The following is a 24010-nucleotide window of genomic DNA, read 5'->3' as shown; positions in this document are numbered from 1 at the left end:
CTCTGAAAATGCAACCCTGTAGTTTTAAGGTGAATGAGGAAACGCACTCGATGAAAAATGCAACCTCTTGGCCGTAAGTAACAGCAGGAAACACTCGCTGAGAAACGCAACTTGTCGATTTTTACGAAGCATTAGGAAACAATCTTATCGTAGCAACAAAGAAACCCTATGAGAAACGCAACTGACTGGTCTCAGGGCGCGAAAGGAAACCAGTCCGCTGAAAACGCAACTCATCTGATTTAAGGCGCAGCAGGAAAAACGTTCGCTGAAACACGCATTCGAAAACTGTAACTTATTGGTCTTAGGGCACAGTAAGAAACGAAACTGCTTAAAAACAAGACTCATGTTTTAAGACGCAGCAGGAAACACAACCGATGAAGCGCTTTGTTTTTCAGCTTAACTTCTGCATCAATTTAATGATTCCCACAGCATTAAAGCCAAAAACAACAAATAAATATGTTCTTAATGTTTCGTGCCTGTATAATTTGAGCCTGGACATTTGCAATTTAGCAACCAGTATTTAAACCACCTGAGAATTTTTAACCTCTAAATTTCAGTTATTTTAGTAATCTGAACAATGCGAATGCTCTCTGAGGGTAATTTTTCCTATATCTTTTATCGACTTGAATCTTGCTGAATTAGTCGCCTCAGCACATTGCATCTCGGACGACGAACTGAGACACTAAGCTTGTTTCAGTTCCACAACCAATTTGCTCATGTTGCCCATACCTTATTTAAAAACTAAATTCGTCCTTAATTTTTTTCTCCTTCAAAAGCTTTGCTTGATTTCTCAGTTTTTTAAGAAGTTTCTATGCTAGGTCTTTTTCACCTCAATTATAAGATTCAACGTCAACAATGCAAGTATCATCTTTTTCCGTGGACATGACAAGCCATTAAAACTTATTGCTTCCCGTTTCAACAAACTAAAATAAAAACGTTCAATCGATGTCTATACCACATGAAGCTTTCCTTTCTATGGCACAACATTACACAAGATTGTTGAGATTAAAACTTGATATAGAATAGATTTTTATTAATGGAGCAGCTAAAAAAGAGACTCGTTCAGAAGTGCAATTCACTGGTTTTAACGCTAAGCAGAAAAGAACCAATGAAGCATGTATACAATGTGGTTTCCTGTGCAGAGAAGAGGCAGTCATTGAAATAAAGAAACTTGTTTCTAAAAATAGGAAACAAAAAAGCTGAATAACGCCTCATAATGTCTTGACGGCGCAGCAGGAAACGCTTCCGCTGAAAGACAAGTTTAAGTAGAACTTTAGGCCAAGGAAAGACATCGTTAAAATTACAAAACCTCTTGTTTAGACAGAGGGAGACCGGCTCGCAGTAAAAGGCACAATGCTGTTGAAGTTACGAACCTTCTTGTTTCGCCAAAGCAGGCAACAGAAACGCTGAAAATGCAACCCTGTAGTTTTAATGTTAATCAGGAAACGAACTCGATGAGAAACGCAGCTTATCCGCCTTAAATCGTAGCAGGAAACACTCGCTGAGAAACGCAACTGATTGATTTTAAAGATGCAGGAGGAAGCAAACCTATCGTAGCAGGAAAGAAACCCTTTGAAACACGCAAGTGACTGGTCTTAGGGCGCAGCAGGGAGCTAACCCGCTGAAAACGCCACTCATATGTTCTAAGACACAGTGGGAAACACGCCCACTGAAACACTCATTCTAAGTGGGATTTTAGACAAAGGGAACGCAATCATTGAAATTGCGAACCATCTTGTTAGGACAAAGCAAGGAACATACCCCCTGAAAACTGTAATTTATGGATCATAGGGCGGAGTAAGAAACCAACCTGCTTAAAACAAGACTCATATTTTCAGACGCAGCAGAAAACACAACCGCTTAAGCGCTTTTTCTGTTTTAGCGTAATTCGTGCAGCAATCTAGTGATTCCCACAGCACAAAGCCGAATACAACAAATAAATTTTGACATTTCTTCTCGTTGTTTCGTGCCTGTATAATTTGAGCCTGGACATTTGCAATTTAGCAACCAGTATTTAAACCACCTGAGAATTTTTAACCTCTAAATTTCAGTTATTTTAGTAATCTGAACAATGCGAATGCTCTCTGAGGGTAATTTTTCCTATATCTTTTATCGACTTGAATCTTGCTGAATTAGTCGCCTCAGCACATTGCATCTCGGACGACGAACTGAGACACTAAGCTTGTTTCAGTTCCACAACCAATTTGCTCATGTTGCCCATACCTTATTTAAAAACTAAATTCGTCCTTAATTTTTTTCTCCTTCAAAAGCTTTGCTTGATTTCTCAGTTTTTTAAGAAGTTTCTATGCTAGGTCTTTTTCACCTCAATTATAAGATTCAACGTCAACAATGCAAGTATCATCTTTTTCCGTGGACATGACAAGCCATTAAAACTTATTGCTTCCCGTTTCAACAAACTAAAATAAAAACGTTCAATCGATGTCTATACCACATGAAGCTTTCCTTTCTATGGCACAACATTACACAAGATTGTTGAGATTAAAACTTGATATAGAATAGATTTTTATTAATGGAGCAGCTAAAAAAGAGACTCGTTCAGAAGTGCAATTCACTGGTTTTAACGCTAAGCAGAAAAGAACCAATGAAGCATGTATACAATGTGGTTTCCTGTGCAGAGAAGAGGCAGTCATTGAAATAAAGAAACTTGTTTCTAAAAATAGGAAACAAAAAAGCTGAATAACGCCTCATAATGTCTTGACGGCGCAGCAGGAAACGCTTCCGCTGAAAGACAAGTTTAAGTAGAACTTTAGGCCAAGGAAAGACATCGTTAAAATTACAAAACCTCTTGTTTAGACAGAGGGAGACCAGCTCGCAGTAAAAGGCACAATGCTGTTGAAGTTACGAACCTTCTTGTTTCGCCAAAGCAGGCAACAGAAACGCTGAAAATGCAACCCTGTAGTTTTAATGTTAATCAGGAAACGAACTCGATGAGAAACGCAGCTTATCCGCCTTAAATCGTAGCAGGAAACACTCGCTGAGAAACGCAACTGATTGATTTTAAAGATGCAGGAGGAAGCAAACCTATCGTAGCAGGAAAGAAACCCTTTGAAACACGCAAGTGACTGGTCTTAGGGCGCAGCAGGGAGCTAACCCGCTGAAAACGCCACTCATATGTTCTAAGACACAGTGGGAAACACGCCCACTGAAACACTCATTCTAAGTGGGATTTTAGACAAAGGGAACGCAATCATTGAAATTGCGAACCATCTTGTTAGGACAAAGCAAGGAACATACCCCCTGAAAACTGTAATTTATGGATCATAGGGCGGAGTAAGAAACCAACCTGCTTAAAACAAGACTCATATTTTCAGACGCAGCAGAAAACACAACCGCTTAAGCGCTTTTTCTGTTTTAGCGTAATTCGTGCAGCAATCTAGTGATTCCCACAGCACAAAGCCGAATACAACAAATAAATTTTGACATTTCTTCTCGTTGTTTCGTGCCTCTATAATTTGAGCCTTGACATTTGCAATTTAGCATTAAGTACCTAAACCACCCTAGAATTTTTGATTGCCTAAGTTTCAGTAAACTTAGTAACTAGAACAATGTGAATGCTCTCTGAGGAAAAAAATTTTTTTACATCTTTTCTTTTCGACTTGAATCTCATTTTGCTCATGTTGCCCACACCTTGTTTGTCAACTAAATACGTCCCTAATTTTTCGTCCGTGAAAGTCACAGCTAGCTTTTCCGCCATTTTTAGCAATTTTTCTAAGGCTTTTTCACCCCAATTATCTGATTCAGCGTCAACAATGCAAATGTCATTCTCCGTGGACATGACAAGCCATTGAAACTTATTGCTTCCCGTTTCAGAAAACTGAAGTAAAAAATGTTCAATCGTTGGCTATCTCACATGAGGCTTTACTGTCTATGGCACAACATTACACAAGTTTCTTTAGAGTTAAACTTGAGATAGAATAGTTATTTTGTTAATGCAGCAGTTAAAAAACACGAGTTGTCCAGAATTGCAAATCACTCGTTTTAACGCTTAGCAGGAAAGAGCCAATGAAGCATGTATACAATGTGGTTTCCTATGCAGAGAAGAGGCAGTCATTGAAATAAAGAAACTTGTTTCTAAAGATAGGAAACAAAAAAGCTGAATAACGCCTCATAATGTCTTGACGGCGCAGCAGGAAACGCTTCCGCTGAAAGACAAGTTAAAGTAAAACTTTAGGCCAAGGAAAGACATAGTTGAAATTACAAAACCTCTTGTTTAGACAGAGGGAGACCAGCTCGCAGTAAAAGGCACAATGCTGTTGAAGTTACGAACCTTCTTGTTTCGCCAAAGCAGGCAACAGAAACGCTGAAAATGCAACCCTGTAGTTTTAATGTTAATCAGGAAACGAACTCGATGAGAAACGCAGCTTATCCGCCTTAAATCGTAGCAGGAAACACTCGCTGAGAAACGCAACTGATTGATTTTAAAGATGCAGGAGGAAGCAAACCTATCGTAGCAGGAAAGAAACCCTTTGAAACACGCAAGTGACTGGTCTTAGGGCGCAGCGGGGAACTAACCCGCTGAAAACGCCACTCATATGTTCTAAGACACAGTGGGAAACACGCCCACTGAAACACTCATTCTAAGTGGGATTTTGGACAAAGGGAACGCAATCATTCTAAAAATAGGAAACAAAAAAGCTGAATAACGCCTCATACTGTCTTGATTGCGCAGCAGGAAAAGCGTCCGTTGAAAGACAAATTTACGTAAAACTAGGCAAAGGAATGACACAGTTGAAGTTACGAAACTTCTTGTTTATACAGCAGGAAAACCCGCAGAAACACACAATGCTGGTGAAATTCCGGACCTTATTATTTGGCCAAAGCAGGCAACAAACCCGCTGAAAATGCAACTCTGTGGTTTTAAGATGAATCATGAAGCGCACTCAATGAGAAGCGCAACTTTTCCGCTTTAAGTTGCAGCAGGAAACATTCGCTGAGAAACGCAACTGATCGATTTTAAGGATAAAGGAGGAAATAAACTTATCGTAGCAGGAAATAAACCCTTTGGAAAACTCAAGTGACTTGTCTTATGGCGCGGTAGGAAACCAACCCGCTGAAAACGCAATTCATTTGTTTTTAGGCCCGGCAGGAAACACGCCTGCGGAAACACGTATTTGAAAGGGGTTTTCAGTCAAAACGAAATTACTAACCATTTTGTTTTGACAAAGCAAGGAACAAACTTACTGAAAGCTGTAATTTATTGGTCTTTTGGAGAATCAAGAAAGCAACCTGCTTAAAAATGCGACTCATTTTTAAAGGCGCAACAGGAATCACAACCACTGAAGCGCTTTTTTGTGTCAGCTTAACTTCTGCAGCAGTCTAGTGGTTCCCACAGCACTAAAGTCAATAACAACAAATAAATTTTTGATGCTTGTACTTTTTGCTTTGTGCCGTCATAATTTGAGCCTTGACAATGCAATTTAGCAACCACTATTTAAACTACCTTAGAGTTTTGATCTTCTAAGTTTCTTAGTAATCTGATCACTGCGAATGCTCTTAGGAAAAAATTTTTTCTACATTTTTTTTGAATCTTCCTTCCCTTCTCCGCCCATTGGTCTACAGTTCTGTGATAAATATTTTGCAGAGTTAGTTGCCTCAGCACGTTGCATTTCAGACAAACTGAAACCGTTTTCTCGCTTCATTTCCACTAAAATTGTGCTCATGTTGCCCACACCTTGTTTGAAAAATAAGTATTTCCTTAATTTTTTTGTCCTTGTAAAGCACTGCTTGCTTTTCTTAGGTTTTTAGAAATTCATGTGCTGGGGCTTCTTCCCCCAATTATCAGATTCAGTGTCAACAATGCAAGTATCATCTTTTTCTGTGGACATGACAAGCCATTGAAACTTACTGGCTCCCTTTTCAACAAACTAAAGTTAAAAACGAATTGTTATCTATCACACATGAAGCTTTCCCATCTGTGGCACAACATTACACAACAATCTCGAGAATAAAGCTTGATTTAGAATAGTTGTTTTGTTAACGCAGCCGCTAGGAATGAAACTTGTTCAGAAGCGCAATTCTGTGGTTTTAATGCTTAGCAGGAAAGACCCAATGGACCGGGCTTAAGCGGCGGTAGGTAGCACTCGATGAGAAACGCAACTTGTCGTTTTAAAGGAAGCAGGAGGAAACGAACTTATCGTAGCAGGAAACAATTACTTTGAAAAACGCAACTTGTCTGTTTTAAGGAAAGGTTAACACGCCCTTGGAAACAACCTCTAAATTTCAGTAAACTTTACCTGAACAATGCGAATGCCCTCTGAAGGAAAAGCTTTTTACATCTTTTCGACTTGAATCTTTATTCAGCTATCGTCCCTCAACGGTCTGCACTTTGATCATTCTTTTGCTGAATTCGTCACCACTGCAAGTAGCATTTCTGAAGACGAACTGTGACCCTATTCTTGCTCCAATTCCTCTAACAATTTGCTCATGTTGCCCACACTCTTTTTGACAACTAAATTTTGTCCTTGAAAAGCGCTGCTTGTTTTCCTTCCGTTTTTAGAAATTTCTCTGCTAGGGTTTTTTTCGCCACACATCCGATTCAGTGTCAACAATGCAAATATCACCTTTTTCCGCGGACAGGACTAGCCATTGAAATTTTTTTACTTCCCTTTTCTACAATTTCTGGAAAAAAATGTTCAAGAATCTTGAGAATAATGCCTTTTTGAATAGTTATATTGTTAATGCAGCAGCTAAAAATACCTGTTCAAGAGCGCAATTCACTGGCTTCAACGTTTAGCTGGGAACACCCAATGAAACACGCATCCAATGTGTATTCCTAGACAGAGAAAAAGCAATCATTGAAGTTTGAAAACTTGTCTAGACAAACAGGAACCACAAACGCTGAATAAATACCCTTACTGTTTTGACGGCGCAGCAGGAAACGCACGCGCTGAAACACAAATATAAGTGAAACTTTGTATAAAGGAAAAACATTCATTGAAATTAAGAACCTTGAGACAAAGCAGGCAACAAAAGCGCTGAAAATGCAAACCTGTAGTTTTTAAGGCGAGGCATGAACCGCACACAATGAAAAACTTATCTGGTTGGTCTGGAGTTGCAGCAGAAAGCACACCCGCTGAAAAAGCAGCTTTCTAGTTGTGAGTTCACCATGAACCCAACCCGACTAACTTTATCGGTCTTAGCTTCGCTTCGATTCGTGATTTCTGCGTGATATAAATTGTTCTCATTCAAAACAGTTTAACTGAATTGACGACAGTTTATTTCTGAAAGTCAGAACAAAGATGTGCCCAAACTGAGTACTTTTTAAAGACCGAGTGAAGTTATTTTAAGTGTTCTCAAACGAAGTTTGTAGCATTTATAATAGACCTGTGGTCTCTTAATGAAATTTTTTGCTTGAAATCGGTTTATCCCGATTTTTTCTTTTCCTCAAAATAGGTATAAACAGGTATATCCCTGAGGACGTTAAGCGATGGGGCGTCTCTCAGAGCCTTGCTAGTCTCTAAACATGCCATTCACCGAAACATAAACATGCCATTCACCCCCACCCTCGTCCCTTCCCGCGGCCCACTCGTCTCATTCCATCCCTTACCCTGCACGCTTGAACCCCCCCCCTCTGATATTTGCATCCCTAATATCCAGCTAGCCACTACCGAAGCCAACCGCTCGCTGGTTGTTTGAGAGCAATTCGCGCGATGTTAGTTGGTCATGTCTGGTTATTTGTATCTGAGGTCAATTGAATGCTAGTTGATCATATCATGCGCTAGCCTCATTTTTGCATCTTATTATGAGTTGATGATTAATAGCCGCCCTCGTCTTCTCAGCCCGCTATTATAGCGCTCCTAATTTTTTTTACAATCCAAGAATTGGATTTTATTGGTGCTCTGTCTTTTTTTTATTTTTGTAAGATGTTTTCACACCTGTTTTCATGACTTTGAGCTTTCAAAACGGGATTAACAGGTAAAGCTCAGCGGGCATCAAGAGGCCCGCGTTTAGTAGTCCCTCAAGTACTCAGAGTGGTGAAGCTACTGGGAAGGCCGTAATTCAAGGTTAAAAGGTCATTTTTGGGAGTTTTTGAGCCTAAAATAATGATATTTTTTAGCACTTTTTCGTCATTTTTTGGATTTTATGTTAGACCAGTCTGAAATTGAGGTTTATTAAAGTTGATAAAGGTCCTCTGCAAGACGTAATTGCTTTTTGCGGCCACTTTAAGCGCTATATCTATTGCTACTCCAAACATAAACACGGTAATTTATACTAATTTTTTCAAATTGTTTGAAAATTTTTGTCATTTTTTGAGTTGTTTCAGACTTTGATGTCAAAAAAGCTCCTCTGGATTTTAATAATAGGTTATTGCACAGTGTCTAGTGGTGATGAAGTAGTTTTAAACATTTTAACTTCATGAATTTTACCACTCTTTGTTTTTTTTTCAAATTTTCTAACATTTATTGTCATTATTCAAGTTTTCCAGCCCCAGGGGGCAAGAAGCCTCATCTAGGGTTTGCTAACATTTTACTGAAAATATTTTTTGGCCATGGAGTGGTATTCAACATTTTATTATCTTTTACCAATTTTTTGATAAAGTTGCAATTTTTATCTATAAAATTTTAAAATTTTTATTCAGTGGCAGAAAACCTCCTATAGGGTTTAGCAGTATGTTACTACATAGTTTCTAGGGGCAATAAAATAGTTTCAAATTTTTTAATTTTGCAATTGTACAGAATTTTTTAAATGAAGCTTGCAATTTAAAATTTTCCATTGTTTTAAATTTTTCGATTTTTTCGTCATTCTCTGAGTTTAACTATCTTTACTGGCCAACGAAACTTGTTGTAGTCGGTTTACAAAACAGAACTCCAGAGTCAAAATATGTTCTGACTTTTTTATAGCCCTATTTTCGAATTTTCTTTAAATTTTCTCTCAGTTTCTTGATGCATTTGTAATATTTGTCCAGTTTATCTACTTTTAGTGGCAGATTCATTTCTTTCAAGGTTTTTGCGTGAGTTAATGAGTACTTTGAAATGAGTCATATATGGCCTTCAAGTTAAAAGCTTCAGGGGTTTCAGCAATGATCGTTTTTTGGTTAGTTTGTTTGATTCTTTTAGTTTCTCACCTTTGAGATTTTGTCTTGTTGGCTGGGATTGTTTAATTGATCTGCTGGTCAGGTTCATTAGGTCTGTCTTTCATTCAATTACTTGGATGGTTTGTCAGGACTTGTCCTGCTGTGTTTTTTTTAAGATGTGTTCACACATTTTTCAATGACTTTGATCTTTCAAAACGGGATAAACAGGTAAAGCCCAGCGGGAATTAAGTTTCATTAGAGGCCCAAAGTGGGCTTTAGTAGTACTTCAAGTGCTTGTAGTGCTGCAGCTGCTGGGATGGCCTTAATTTAAGGTTAAAAGGTCATTTTTAGGAGTTTTTGGGCTCAAAATGGAGCATTTTTTCATTTTTTTGTGATTTTTTGCGTTTTTTGTTTGATTAGGCTTAGGTTGAAGTTTTTAAAAGTTGATGAAGGCCTTTTGCGAGACAAAATTACTGGCTATGACCATTTCATGAGCTATGTTTTGGCACTACAAACACAAACAGTTTTGTAAGTTTTTTCAGCCCTAGGTGTCAAGAATCCTCCTCTAGGATTTGATAATAGTTTTTGCATAGTTTCAAATTGTAATGGAATGGTTTTCAACTTTTTGCTATCACGAATTTTAGCTTTTTTTTGACAAAACTTGCAATTATTTTTATATTTTTTGATATTTATTGTCATTATTCAGGTTGCTTGAGTCCCAGGGGCCAGAATACCTAATTAGGGGTTGGATAGTAAGCTACTAAAAATTTTTTAGTGGCCATGGAATAGGTTTCAAATTTTGAATATCACAAATTATAACAATTTTTTGACAAAACTTGCATTTTTTTTCAGGTTTGAAAAATTTCGTCATTTTTTGAGTTTTTCCAGCTTCAAGGACCAAGCAATCTCCTTGAAGTTTTAAAAATAGGACACTGAAGAGTTTCTAGTAACAATGGATTGCTTTCCAACGTTTCAATGCCTCGAATTTTATCTTTTTTTTTGATAAAATTTGCAATTTTTTTAAGGTTTCCTAACGTGTTTGTCAATTTTTGATATTTGTCCATTCTCAAGTGCGGGAAGGCCTATTCCACCTTCTGATAAAAAAGTTATTGCATGGTTGATAGTTTCAATGGATTTGTTTTCAACAATTTAACTTTTAGAAGCTTTTTGAAAAATTGGCAATTTTTTTCTAGTTTTTTCAACATTTGTTATTTTTTCTTGCCGCAGTAGCCAGGTAACCTCATGCAGGGTTTGATAGTATGTCATTAAAAAGTTGCTAGGGGCAATCGAACGGCTTTAACATTTTTATAGACCGAACTTCTATTTTTTGAAGTTTTAAATTTTTTCTAAAAATTATTGCCTATCGATCTTTGAGCCAATTAATTTTTTGGCTTTGAATTGCGTTACTGGATAGCTTCTAGAGACATATAAATGATTTTGAAGATATTAAAATCACGATTTTCAGCAACATTTCATAATTTGCTTTTCATTTTTTTAAAATTTTTTGGTCATTTTCGAGTTAATCGATCTTCAAGGGCCATTGAATTTTTTTCAGGTCTTGCAGATATAATACTGGGCCAATTTGAGAAACAAAAAATGGTTTTGAACATATTTTTGAAATTAGTGTTTTTAAAGGGAAATAATTTTGCCTTAAGTTTAAAAGCTTCAAGAGTTTGTAGATTGTTTGATTGTTTTTGTTTCTCACTTTTTCGAGATCATTTTGTTTGTGTTTTGGCTGGCATTGTTATTCAATTGATCTGCTGGTCAGGAAAAGTACTTTTGAGTTTTTTAATCATTTCTTTGAATTGTATTTCAGGACATGTCCTGCTATGTTTTTTATTTTTGTGATATGTTTTCACACTTTTCATGACTTCGAGCTTTCAGAACGGGATAAACAAGTAAAGCTCAGCGGGCATCAACTTCAATTAGAGGCCCTTAGACGCGTTTAATAGTCTTTCAATGGCTTAGAGTAACGAAGCTACTGGGAAGGCCGTAATTCAAGGTTAAAAGGTCATTTTTGGGAGTTTGCGAGCCCAAAATGTTCCAATTTTTGCGTTTTTTTGCCATTTTTCGAATTTTTTGTAGGACCAGTCTAAAATTGAAGTTTGTAAACGTTGATAAAGGTCTTTTTCAAGGCATAATTATTTTCTATGACCGTTTTAAGAGCTATATGCTTTGGTACTCCAAATATAAACTATGCAGTAATCTTTTATAAACCCTGCAGCAGGTTTCTTGAAACCTAGGGCCGAAAAAGCTCTTTTTTAAAAAACTTACTAAAACTTTTTAAATTGTAAAAATTAGTATAAATTTTTACAATTTAATAAGTTTTAGTAAGTTTTTTAAAATTTTTTTTGTCATTTTTGGAGCTTTTTCGGCCCTAGGTTTCAAGAAACCTGCTGCAGGGTTTATAAAAGATTACTGCATAGGTTCTAGTGTTATTGGAATGGTTTTTGAACATTTTAACATCACGAGTTTTTGCAATTTTTTGATAAAACTTGCAAGTTTTTTTGAAAGTTTTTTTTTCATGTTTTAGATTTCTCAATCATCAAAGGCCAAGGAATTTCCTCTACGGTTTCATACTAAGTTACTGCATAGTTTCTAGTGGCAATGAATAAGAAACTGCACATTTTTCTAGAGGTAATGGATTGGTTATCATATTTTTAATAACATGAGTTTTTGTAATATTTTGATAAAAGTTAATTGTTTTTTTTTTCAATATTTCTGAAAATTGTTGTTCCAAATTTATTGACCTTTATGAGCCAGTGAAACTATTTAAGGTTTGAAATAAAAATACTTTGTGGCTTCTCGAGAAAATGAAACAGTTCTGAAGATGTTGATATCACGAATTTTAACATCATTTTGTTAAAATTTTTAATTGTTTTCAAATTCTAAAATTTTTTTGCCGTTTCTGAGTTGAACTATCTTTATTGGCCAACAAAACTTTTTAGGTCTTGCAGGTGGGTTATATGGCAGAACACCACAGACCAAAAAATGGTTTTGAACATCTTATTGCCGCAAAATTTAGAAACTTTTTTAAATTTTGCACTTGTAAGTTTTTTTGAAGCGTTCGTCAAATTTCTCGAGTTTATCTACCTTTATTGGAGTCTCTTTCAAGTCTTGTGCGTGAGTAAATGAGTATATTGAATTGTATCATGCTGGTCAGGTTCTCATTAGTTCTCAGTATTCCATTCAATTCTTTGGATTGTATTTCAGGACTTGTCCTGCTATGTTTTTTTTACTTCGTCGAACTTTTTTTCGCTTTACCAATTTGCCGCTTCTTCAGCATTTAGCATAAAATCTTTTTGACTTCTCTAGGCTAGTTTCTCTCTTCTCGCATTCTGCTAAAAGTGAATTTGAACATCAGTTGCTCAGCACAGCAATTCAAAATGAACAGAGTCAGAATAAAAAATTGAAGTCAGAAATAGAAACGGGATAAAGCCCAATTTTAGATGCGCGCTATTTGAACGTCGTTCCTATAAGACTTACTTACCATCTCTTATGCTTATTGGTATTGATGGTAGCCCCTCTAGCCTCTCTCTATGAAACAGAAGTATGTTCAACTACGAAATGCCATCAAAATAAATCGGACATAAAAAATGTTTTAGTACAAAAATCTTTTTTTTTCGATATCTTCTATTCTTTCAATCCCAATCATTCTTATTGGAATCAACGGCGGTTATTTTCCGGCAATCTGCCGGGTATGTTTCTACTTTTTGGACTGTTAGTATGAGTGTATGAATGGACACTGGAAAGGTTTTGAGCTCAACAAAGCTTTTGTTTGATAAGCCGCACATTTAAGTTAAAGGTTATCTTCTGATATTTTAATTTTTGAGCGATTTCATTACCGCTTACGACTGTTTTACAGATACGAGAAATTGCCGTTCACCAAGTTCAAAGACAAATATGTAAAGTATACTCCAGCTACTCTGAAAGAAGCTATTGACGAGTGTTATGGCTACCGACGCTGACAATATTGGAACTGACTGACTCTTGTGCTATCCATATCTTTCCTGTCTTTTCATTTATTTCAGAATTATTCATATATTTATGAAGTAGTTGAATCCGTAGAAAATAAAGTATTTTAATGATTGTGTTGTCTGTGCAATTTGAAGCTTGACCTTTAAGCGTACTTTCGCAAATTCCAAGGGTATATTGTAATGTAGATGTGTCGGCACTTCATTATGGATTGTGAATGTTGGGGAAATGTGAAATAGGTGGAGTGGTACAGACATGAAACAGTTGACTGTCCTCTCTCAGTGGTATCTTCTGTTTGCATTGGCTGATCAGAGTAAGCTAGAAGAGGGGGGAGAGAGCGCGATAGATCGATTCAGTTCAGTTCAGTCATTAGTAGAAAGAGTGAGGCCTACTGCTGCTACTGCTTACACTTTTACAAGTATATGTTATTAAGCTTCACATTTGTCGAAGCTAAGTTGAAGCTCTACTGCGCAGAGAGGCTTTCAGTTTCTTCACCTGTACAATAAAGTTTTAGCTCGTGCGTAGAGTGGTCACAGCAAACACTGTACTAATGAGCATGTCTTGTGTTACTGGACATCGGATTTAGTTGAAAAGTTAACGTGTAGAAAGAAGCAGATTTGCAGATTTTTAAAAGCGTAAGCAGATTTTGTTTGAAGCGTTTTCTGGCTTATTGAGTGAACGTTATTAGAGCAAACATTTTGGAGTATTATCGTCAATTTGAACGTTTGATATTGAAAAATTGAGAACAGACAATAGAGGGAGAAATGAGTAATGCCCTGAAAAGCCGCCAGGAGAGGCTGCGACTGAAGTCAGCGCAAGGTAAGAAACTACTGGTTAATTGCGATTGAACTTGATCCTCCTCGTTCACCTCGTAACGATAAGGCAAACATATTTTGCACTGATCCGGAACTTTGTCTCGAGCTCTGAGGGCTATCGTTTTTTTTTACTGATGTGCTTTATTGAACTCCTCATTCTTTTGGGTTTAAAGATCATCTGACGCGTCCTATGAGTCAAGTGGCAAATCTCGGAACGAACGAAGAGTGATCAATTTGTTTACTTAAAACGCTAAAGACGCTAAACTAACTTCGAGGAATGCCTCAATTGCGGAGAAGCTTAACATTTTGACAAAGCTATTAACGGCTCCCAAAAGAAGTGTACAGTAATTACTTAGGTCTGGTAGTCTCAATGCAATTTTTCGTGTAACCATTTGTTTTTTCAAGCGACATTTTCACGGTTGACTAGATTTTGTGCTCTAATTTGTTTTTGTTCTTATTAATTTAAATTCTTGTGGCGTTCAAGTATAAGCTACAATAACGTAATCATATGTACGGCCCTTGGTGACAGTATACGCCCTCCCTTGCGGGATTGAGGCGTACGGCATTATTGACCCAACCAGAGGCTTTCTCACCCAACCAGAGATTTTTTAAGTCATTGTCACCTAATGAGTGCGGATATTGATAGCTTTTACATAAATTTTTCTCAACCAATGAGCGAGGAGTAAAAAGAATTGAAGTACATTACAAAGGACGGTGATTGGATAGAGAAGATAGATAACACTCATTCGTTAAATGATGTTTGGGAGAGAGAAAGGTTAATGGTATGTAAGGTCAAAATACATCAATGGGCTCTCTCAAAAGTCAATAAACTCTTTTAAAAAACTCCAAAATGACCAAAATTTTGATAACAAAGCTGGTTTAATTTGCTAAACAAATTAAAGCTTTGTTAATTCCCTCCTGATTGATGTCAAAAAATAGTTTTTGTTGAAAACAGTTGTCCCTATTAAATGAATTTAAGTGTTTTTATTGCTCTTGAAAAACAATTATTTTAAATGTGTTTCCTTTTTGTAAAACTTCTGCTTGACTGTTTTCTTCAAGAAAAATCATTCGATTTCACTTCTTGCATGACGTTATCCTGCTGAACTTTTGTTTTTTCAGGAACTTGAGTTGCGGACGTTCAGAATTTGGTTTTTTTAAAAACATGAGAAGCACATAGGCCATATAGCGTAGAGATTAATGGCGAGAGCTCGATAGTTGAAACCCCCTGCCCAACCAATAGTTTTGCACAATAGAAGTGCCGCCAGCCAATGCCCCCTTCTAAACTGTCTGCCGCGTTGCCAGCCGTTCGAGATCAATTCCTCTGACGTCAGCTGGTTTATAATTCATTTAGCATGTCTTCGGCATGTTTTCTCTATTTCCTTCTTACAGTATGATTCTGTTCGTGCCATTATTCATTCAGAACTGTTCTTTTGTCTTCGTACCTGGTTGTTTAATGTGTTAGTTTTCATTGAAATACTTATTTTGAATTTGTTTTTCTTTGTTTCTGTACTTGTTTTCTTGTCTCTTGTCTTTCAGCGGTCAAGTACTGCCAGCCACGAGAAACACCAGAACAGCATCACATGTTTTCCTTTTAAACAAGGCGAAGCAGCATTTTGTAGAAAATTTTATAGGAAAGTGCTATCAGGCGCGTAATTCTTAATATCTTCCTTATTCTGTCGTTCTTGGTTTGCTCCTTTTTTGTATATCGTTTAAGAAGCAGTTTTTGATTAGATGTGGTACCACGTGGTCGTTTGAAACCACTTGTTCACTACTTACACTTTGTACGGACATCAAAGTATTGGTTATCAGATTTTGATTTCTTTATTGGTTTCAAGCCATTATTTTAACAAAATTGCACCCTGGATTAAAACTGCTTTTAAAAATCGTTTCAAGTATGAGACAGTCTTGGAAAAGTTTTAATTGTAAACATGAACGTGAAGCCATTTTAAAATTTTGAGAGGCTGCTCATCTTTGGTCATTTTGGTATTTTCCATGGTATCTTGTACTGGCTCCGCCGGTCGTTTTCATTATTTTGAATTGACGGAAAAGAACTAGCGCCCTGTATTTATTTCAATTGGTTGACTCGCTGAACCATGCTGATAACTAATGCACCCTGAATTCAATAAATACGTGGGACTGCTACATAGCGGGCGTAGAAACAATTTTGATTCGTGTACTTTTTGTATCATATTTCGTGTACTTTTTGTATCAAATGCTACTTAGTATTGAACAATTCTTAATTTAGTTGCGAAGATGTAGGCTGAGCAAAGCTATATTGAGGGAAAATAAGAAGAAAATAGTAGTTAATAGTCCAAAAGCGATGGCTATCTTTGTTTTTTTTTGAAAGGCGAAGATGCTGGATTGTTTTGGTGCTCCGTCTTTTTTGTAAGATGTTTTCAAACACTTTCATGAATTTAAACCTCCGAAACGGGCTAAACAGGTAAAACACGGCAGACATTAAGTTGCAATAGAGAAATTCTGCTGGTTATAGTAGATCTCTAAGCACTCACGGTGCTGTATGGCCTGAGTTTGAGGTAAAAAGGTCAACTTTCGCAGTTTTTGAGCACTGATTTCCGCATTTCGTCCTTGTTTTTGTCAATTTTATGTAATTTTACGATCATTTGGTTGTTTTAAAGGACCGCCACAGTTTGTCTGGCTGATATATTTTGTGAAATCTTTTTTACGTTAATTTTTCTGGTTTTATTTTTGTTAGTTATGCCCTCTTTACAACCAAAGTCAAAGCAATTTTTGCTAAATTTTTCATTGTTTTGAAAATTTTTTATCTCTTTCAGCTGTTTTAAGTATTTGAGGGCAAACAATTTATGGGTTTAACGATGGTTTAATGGAGTGGTTTTAACAAGAATTTGTGCAACTTTAGTTAACTTTTTAAAAGATTTTGCTAATTTGTATGTTTTTTTTAAATTTCATTTTTTTCATTATTTCTACTGACCAATTAAACAATTTTTGGTGCTATTAAACAATTTTCAGTTAAACAATTTAAACTGAATTTTTTAATGCTTAAAACTATGATGAACAATGGAGGTTAGTATTACAGAAGCTATTTTGAAAGTATATTCCAAGAATTGTAGCACTCCATTTTGAGTTTGAATTATTTTTCTGTTTGGATCAGTTTCTGCTCTCTGATTGCCTCTAATTGTTACCCGCTTTTTGTAGCCTGCAGATTTGCCATTTTGTAGTTTTTGGCAGAAAATTGCCTTTTCTGATGAAATGTGTGCCTTTGAACATAACAAAATTATGAAATAATTTCAAATTTTAGTATAAATTCTTTTACTTTAGCATTTACCTTCAAATTTTTGATGCGCTTTTTAGTAAAAACACTGTCAGTTTATCAGTAGCCCAGCTTCTGACAAACATTGTTCTGTCAACATTAAGATGTTTCTGAGGACAGTAACATTAATAATATTAAGAGACTTTATTAAACGCTTGCTTTTGCACATCACTTTTTTTTTGGTTTTTGCTTCTGCTGGTCGTTTTTGTGCAGAAAGATTAGCCTAAGTATTTAGTGGACTCTTTCTACTTTTCCAAGCCTCACAAATCATAATTGAGGCAAATCATAATTGTGGCAGATATAAACAAAGTAGGAAGTCTGTTATGCGTACTTCCTATTCTAACCTACATTCCCGGCGCAAATCCAATACCAATGAAAATAGACACATTCGTCACACGATTGCTAGACAAAACAAATTGAGTATCACAAAGTTCTTTGAGCGGTGCAGTTGCTGTGAAAGACGTAATACAAAGTTATAAAATTTAGGATTTTTTGAGAACAAAATGGAGCATTAAATGTATTTCGTCATTTCTTGATTATTCTGTTTGATCAGTCCGCAACTAATTTTTTGAAAGTTGATAGAGACTTTTGCAAGACATAAATGCTCTTGTTGACTACTTTATGAGCTTTATCTTTTAGTTTTGCAGACATAAACACGTAAAACGATGCTAGTTTTTGCTATTTTTCAAGTTTTATTTGTTATCTTTTTTTCTAGTTACATGGGCCAAGAAACATCTTGTACGGTTTGATGACCAGTTACTGCATAATTTCTAATAGCAATTGGTTGATTTTCAATTGACAAAAATTTTGTATCACAAGTTCTCAGAGTGCTAAGAGTGGTTCAGTTGTAGGAGGCCCTTAATTGAAGGTAAAAAGATCAATTTGAAGAGTTCTTTAGCCCCAAAAGTTCCAATTGCACGTTTTTTTGTGTATTTTCCAATTTATTGTTTGACCGGTCTTCATCTGACGTTTTTCAAAGTTTAAAAAGGCATTTTTCAAAGTTTAAAAAGACATTTACTTTTTTTAAAACATTTTTTGAGCTATATGTTTAAGTACTGCAAGCATAAATACGCAAAAAGGCATTATAAAGGCATTTTCAAAGTTTACAAAGACATATTTACTTTTTTAACATTTTTTGAGCTATATGTTTATGTACTGCAAGCATAAACACGCAAAAAGATTGTGTCTTTTGCAATTGCTTTTAATTTTTTATATAATTTTTTTCAGCACCAAGAACCACGGGACCTCATCTGGTGTTAACTAGCTGGTTACTGCATGGGCGCTAGTAGTAAGGGAATGTTTTCAACTTTTTAGTATCACCAATTATTGCAATTTTTTAAATCAAAAATTTCAACTTCTTTCAAATTTTCTAGAGTTTTTTGTTTTATTCGGATCTGATCGATCTTTTTGTCAGAACTTTTTGCAGGCTTAAAAATAGATTCTCTCTGGTGACAATGAAATGCTTCTGAATATATTTATTTTTTGAATATTAGCAACATTTCCAAAAACAGGCAATTGTAATTGATTCCGGTTTTCTAAGTTTTTGTCATTTTCTGAGTTTATCGATCTTTTAGGGGCAATGAAATTTTTTACGTCTCATAGACAAGTTAATGATAAGATTCAAAAAATAAAGTATGATTTTGAAGAAATTAAGCTTGCAAAACTTAAAAATTTTTGATAAATTCTTTACTGGCCGATAAACACTTTTCTATTTAGTAGTTTTTTAATTGATAAAAATCGGCCCTCAGGGTAAAAGCTTCAAGCGTATTAGCAATGATGATATTTTTGTTCAATCTTTGTTTATTTTAGTTCCTCATCTTTTGAGAATTTGTGCCTTTTTGGCTGTCTTTGTTCAATTACTGGGTAATTTCTGAAGACAATGGAATTGTTCTGAAGATAATAATTTTAAACATTTTAGCAATGGTTCAAAAAAATTTGCAATTGTTTGTTGCAATTTTTTGTTAAATTTTTGGATATTTTCTGAGTTTACCAATCTTTAAGAGCGAGTGAAATTTTTTAGGTCTTGTAGATGGGCTACTGCATAGATTCCATGGACAAAAAATTGTTTTGAGCAATAATATTGATAAGTTTGTAAACTTTCAATAAATATTGCACTTTTCGACTTTTAAAGTATTTGTCATGATTCTCGAGTTCTTATTTGACAATGAAACGCTTTCAAGGCTTGTGCAGCGGTGAATTTTGTCCTTCAGGGTAAAAACTCAAGAGTTTTCTCAATGCTTACGTTTTTGTTCAGATAGTTTGACTGTTTTAGTTCTTCATTTTTGAGACTGTTTTGCCTTTTTAGCTGACATTGATCGATTGATCTGCTGGTCAGATACAGTAGATCATTCAAAGTTTCTCATTGAAATCTTTAGATGATATTTCTGGACTTTTCCAGCAATTTTTTTGTTTTGGTTGTTTTTGTCTTTACATCGCGTCCTTCGAGAAGATGTCGCCCTTCCGGCATTTGGGAAAAACTGTCGGCTATGCCTACTTGAGAGTTTTCAAAATATCTTGAATGGACTCACTTTGAAATCAATTTTAACTGTTTTCGTTTATAGCAAACTTCCTCAAAAAGATTTCCTCGAACGGTAGAGCAGTTAGTTGAAATCTAAGTCACATGTTACTGCGAAACAACTCGAGCTTTGAACAAATTTCTATTTTAGCAGATGCAAACTCAATTAAGGCACGTTTGTCCCGGAGCTTGATATGCTGTACAAAGGACAACAGAAGGATAGAATTTATGAGCTACGTTTCTTCAAAGTTTCTATTTTTTGATTTTTAAAAGGCAGCATTCATTTTAAAGAATTGTTTACGTTAGAATCTTTTACGCGCTTTGGGGAGGAAAAGTCAGTAGACCAGTTTTTGCTGGTTAACCAAGCAGTTTTTAAACCGCTCTTTTGATTTCCTGCTCTTCTGCATTTCTGTATCTGCTTCATGTAACTTTTGGTTGTGCTTGCACTCACTGATTGCGCTCAAGTTACTTTAAATGGTTGATTGATAAGAGTGTTTTGGATCTCAATAAACTGAACAAATGGCATAGATTCCGATTTTTTGGTTTTAAAGCTTGGTGGTCGAAAAAAAGATTAATTGGGCATCACAAACCCGATAAATTTAAACAATTCTCTCAGGTTATATGCAAGTTATCTGGTTTTTGCTTCTAAATCTTCCCTTTTACATGACTTTTACATGTCCAGCTAGGCTTCTGTTGGCGTGCAAACTGTTCATAGGTTTGTGAAAAAGTTTTTTTTCTGAAACAGAAACCAAAAAAGTAAAACAAGGTAGCAACAGTGATATTTGAATTTTCTGCTTACTCAAATGCCTTTTGCTTTCTCATATTAATAAATGCTACTATTCTAATCGCGGAGTTGGTTGTGAGTTTTAATATACCAGCTCAGAATATAAACAATGTCCTCCCCAAAAATGCTAGCTACTCTTTTTGAGTTGCTAACAGTGGGAGAAATAATGCCTTCACACATTGATGAAAAAATTAGAACATCAAGTGGCCATGAAATGTTCGTGACGGAAAAAACATTCAGCATTTTTTTCCTTTTCTTAATTTCAATATCAGGAATCGGCAAAAAGTCGAACAGGAAGACTTACTCAGTTTACATTACTGAGAAATCTGGATAACTAATGCCGTAACCTAGATTACACATTAGATAGGCTTCTTCTTCGCAGGTTTACTTGAAGCTATCGTTTTTCAAACTAGTCTAAATTACATATAATTGTTTTAGCAACTTTTTATATATTTCGATGTAAAGTTTTATCGTTGATTCAATTACCAAAGTTGAGGCCAAGCTAAATTAAGTATTCCTTAATGCAGATTTTGCAAATCAAATAAGCGAAGCGAATTGCCACCAAAAAATTACACTAAATAACTTCAGTTTTTGTTTTGCTAAAATTATATTTGTATTACTTCTCAAAAAGATTTAAATAAAAATTCTATGACCTAACGACAATAATTTTCTGATATTGTTACTCAATTGCTCTCAGTTAAGTGAAAAAGTGTAAAAAAGAAAAGAAAGAGAAGACAAGAAAGAACAAAAATTTATCACAAAACTGCTTTTGTTAAATAAAGTTCTTAAAATTTGAACAATTCCCTAGTGATCGAAGAATTTATAATCTTGCAAGAATCTTGCAAGCAATCTTGCAAGGGAATGCATACTTCTTGCAAGCATCTTGCAAGATTCTTGCAAGATTTGAATCCATCTTGCAAGATTCTTGCAAGATTTGAATTCAACTTGCAAGATTCTTGCAAGATTATAAATCAATCTTGCAAGAATCTTGCAAGATTTTAAATCCATTTTTTTCTCACCTGCAGGAATGATGACGCTGAATAAGACAATGGCAATGATGAAATAGCTAATTTCTGTCGGAAATTTCTCGAAGTCAAGCTAAGAACCGACTTTTTGAGATTTTCCAGTATGATCTGTTTTTTTTACCCTCCTCCTTTTGCATTCCGGGCTTGGGACCGGCAGTGGCGGAGTTACACAAAACAATTATAGGAGAATTGAGCAATGCACTAGGTAAATTTACCTGGCTGAAAAAGCTCTCTCCAAAATAAAACAAAATAAAGCACCCAATCAAATAAATATACATTTTAACATTAAAATACAAGACAGCAAAACAAACAAGACAACAAAAGAACACAAGGCAGCAAAACAAAACAAGACAGCAAAACAAAACAAGACAGGAAAACAAAACAAGACAGCAAAACAAAACAAGACAACAAAACAAAACAAGGCAGCAAAACAAAACAAGACAGCGAAACTAAACAAGACAGCAAAACGAAACAAGACAACAAAACAAAACAAGGCAGCAAAACAAAACAATACAGCGAAACTAAACAAGACAGCCAAACGAAACAAGACAACAAAACAAGGCAGCAAAACAAAACAAGACAGCGAAACTAAACAAGACAGCAAAACGAAACAAGACAAAACAAAAACAAGGCAGCAAAACAAAACAAGACAGCGAAACTAAACAAGACAGCAAAACGAAACAAGACAACCAAACAAAACAAAGCAGCAAAACAAACAAGACAGCAAAACAAAACAAGACAGCGAAACTAAACAAGACAACAAAACAAAACCAGACAGCGAAACTAAACAAGACAGCAAAACGAAACAAGACAACAAAACAAAACAAGGCAGCAAAACAAAACAAGACAGCCAAACTAAACAAGACAGCAAAACGAAACAAGACAACAAAACAAAACAAGGCAGCAAAACAAAACAAGACAGCGAAACTAAACAAGACAGCAAAACGAAACAAAACAACCAAACAAAACAAGACAGCAAAACAAACAAGGCAGCAAAACAAAACAAGACAGCGAAACTAAACAAAACAGCAAAACAAAACAAGACAGCAAAACAAAACAAGACAGCAAAACAAAACAAGGCAGCAAAACAAAACAAGACAGCAAAACAAAACAAGACAACAAAACAAAACAAGGCAGCAAAACAAAACAAGACAGCAAAACAAAACAAGACAGGAAAACAAAACAAGACAGCAAAACAAAACAAGACAACAAAACAAAACAAGGCAGCAAAACAAAACAAGACAGCGAAACTAAACAAGACAGCAAAACGAAACAAGACAACAAAACAAAACAAGGCAGCAAAACAAAACAATACAGCGAAACTAAACAAGACAGCCAAACGAAACAAGACAACAAAACAAGGCAGCAAAACAAAACAAGACAGCGAAACTAAACAAGACAGCAAAACGAAACAAGAGAAAACAAAAACAAGGCAGCAAAACAAAACAAGACAGCGAAACTAAACAAGACAGCAAAACGAAACAAGACAACCAAACAAAACAAAGCAGCAAAACAAACAAGACAGCAAAACAAAACAAGACAGCGAAACTAAACAAGACAACAAAACAAAACCAGACAGCGAAACTAAACAAGACAGCAAAACGAAACAAGACAACAAAACAAAACAAGGCAGCAAAACAAAACAAGACAGCCAAACTAAACAAGACAGCAAAACGAAACAAGACAACAAAACAAAACAAGGCAGCAAAACAAAACAAGACAGCGAAACTAAACAAGACAGCAAAACGAAACAAAACAACCAAACAAAACAAGACAGCAAAACAAACAAGGCAGCAAAACAAAACAAGACAGCGAAACTAAACAAAACAGCAAAACAAAACAAGACAGCAAAACAAAACAAGGCAGCAAAACAAAACAAGACAGCAAAACAAAACAAGACAGCAAAACAAAACAAGACAACAAAACAAAACAAGGCAGAAAAACAAAACAAGACAGCGAAACTAAACAAGACAGCAAAACGAAACAAGACAGCAAAACAAAACAAGGCAGCAAAACCAAACAAGAAAGCAAAACGAAACAAGAAAGCAAAACGAAACAAGAAAGCAAAACGAAACAAGACAACAAAACAAAACAAGGCAGCAAAACAAAACAAGACAGCGAAACTAAACAAGACAGCAAAACGAAACAAGACAACAAAACCAAAACAAGGCAGCAAAACAAAACAAGACAGCGATACTAAACAAGACAGCAAAACGAAACAAGACAACCAAACAAAACAAGACAGCAAAAACAAACAAGACAACAAAACAACACAAGACAGCAAAACAAAACGACAGCAAAACAGAACAAGACAGTAAAACGAACAAGACGGCAAAGGAAAACAATCGAATTTAATTTTAAACTCGTGTCGGAAGAGACTCAAGACAAATTTAAAAAATCAACTTTTTGAGAGTTTCCAGTATGATTTAAATTTTACCCTCCTTTTTGAATCCGAGCCTGGGCCCAGCAGTGGAGGAAAAACATAAAACAGCTATAGGAGAACTGAGCAGAGCACGAGGTAAAAACAACCTGGCTCAAAACGCTCTCTCTAAAAAATAAAACAAAATAAAGCA

At 35.6% G+C, this 24010-nt stretch overlaps 3 protein-coding genes across 7 annotated transcripts in view; 2 read left to right on the top strand and 1 right to left on the bottom strand.

Moving 5' to 3' along the window:
- Nucleotides 1–11356, bottom strand: part of LOC142336083 (syntaxin-binding protein 1-like) — a 631753-nt gene extending 620397 nt beyond the window's left edge. For all 4 annotated transcript variants that reach the window (XM_075384601.1, XM_075384603.1, XM_075384604.1 and 1 more), the window contains exon 1: nt 11350–11356. The gene's annotated coding sequence lies outside the window, so the exon portion shown is untranslated. The remainder of the gene's footprint in view (nt 1–11349) is intronic.
- The window catches only part of LOC142336082 (exocyst complex component 7-like), a 95018-nt gene extending 81895 nt beyond the window's left edge, over nt 1–13123 (top strand). For both annotated transcript variants that reach the window (XM_075384600.1, XM_075384598.1), the window contains one exon: nt 12900–13123. In XM_075384600.1, the coding sequence (XP_075240715.1) occupies nt 12900–13002 (103 nt within the window). In that variant the 3' untranslated portion in view covers nt 13003–13123. The remainder of the gene's footprint in view (nt 1–12899) is intronic.
- A 428-nt stretch (nt 13124–13551) lies between these two features.
- LOC142336084 (four and a half LIM domains protein 2-like) overlaps nt 13552–24010 on the top strand; it is a 109072-nt gene continuing 98613 nt past the window's right edge. The window contains exon 1 of the mRNA XM_075384606.1: nt 13552–13828. Coding sequence (XP_075240721.1) covers nt 13774–13828 — 55 coding nt within the window. The 5' untranslated portion in view covers nt 13552–13773. The remainder of the gene's footprint in view (nt 13829–24010) is intronic.

The sequence above is a fragment of the Convolutriloba macropyga genome, chromosome 3, assembly GCF_964194025.1.
Source record: "Convolutriloba macropyga chromosome 3, txConMacr16.3, whole genome shotgun sequence".
NCBI lineage: Eukaryota > Metazoa > Xenacoelomorpha > Acoela > Convolutidae > Convolutriloba > Convolutriloba macropyga.
The sequence above is the reverse complement of the archived record's forward strand: the minus strand, read 5'-3'. Positions and strand labels throughout refer to the sequence as shown.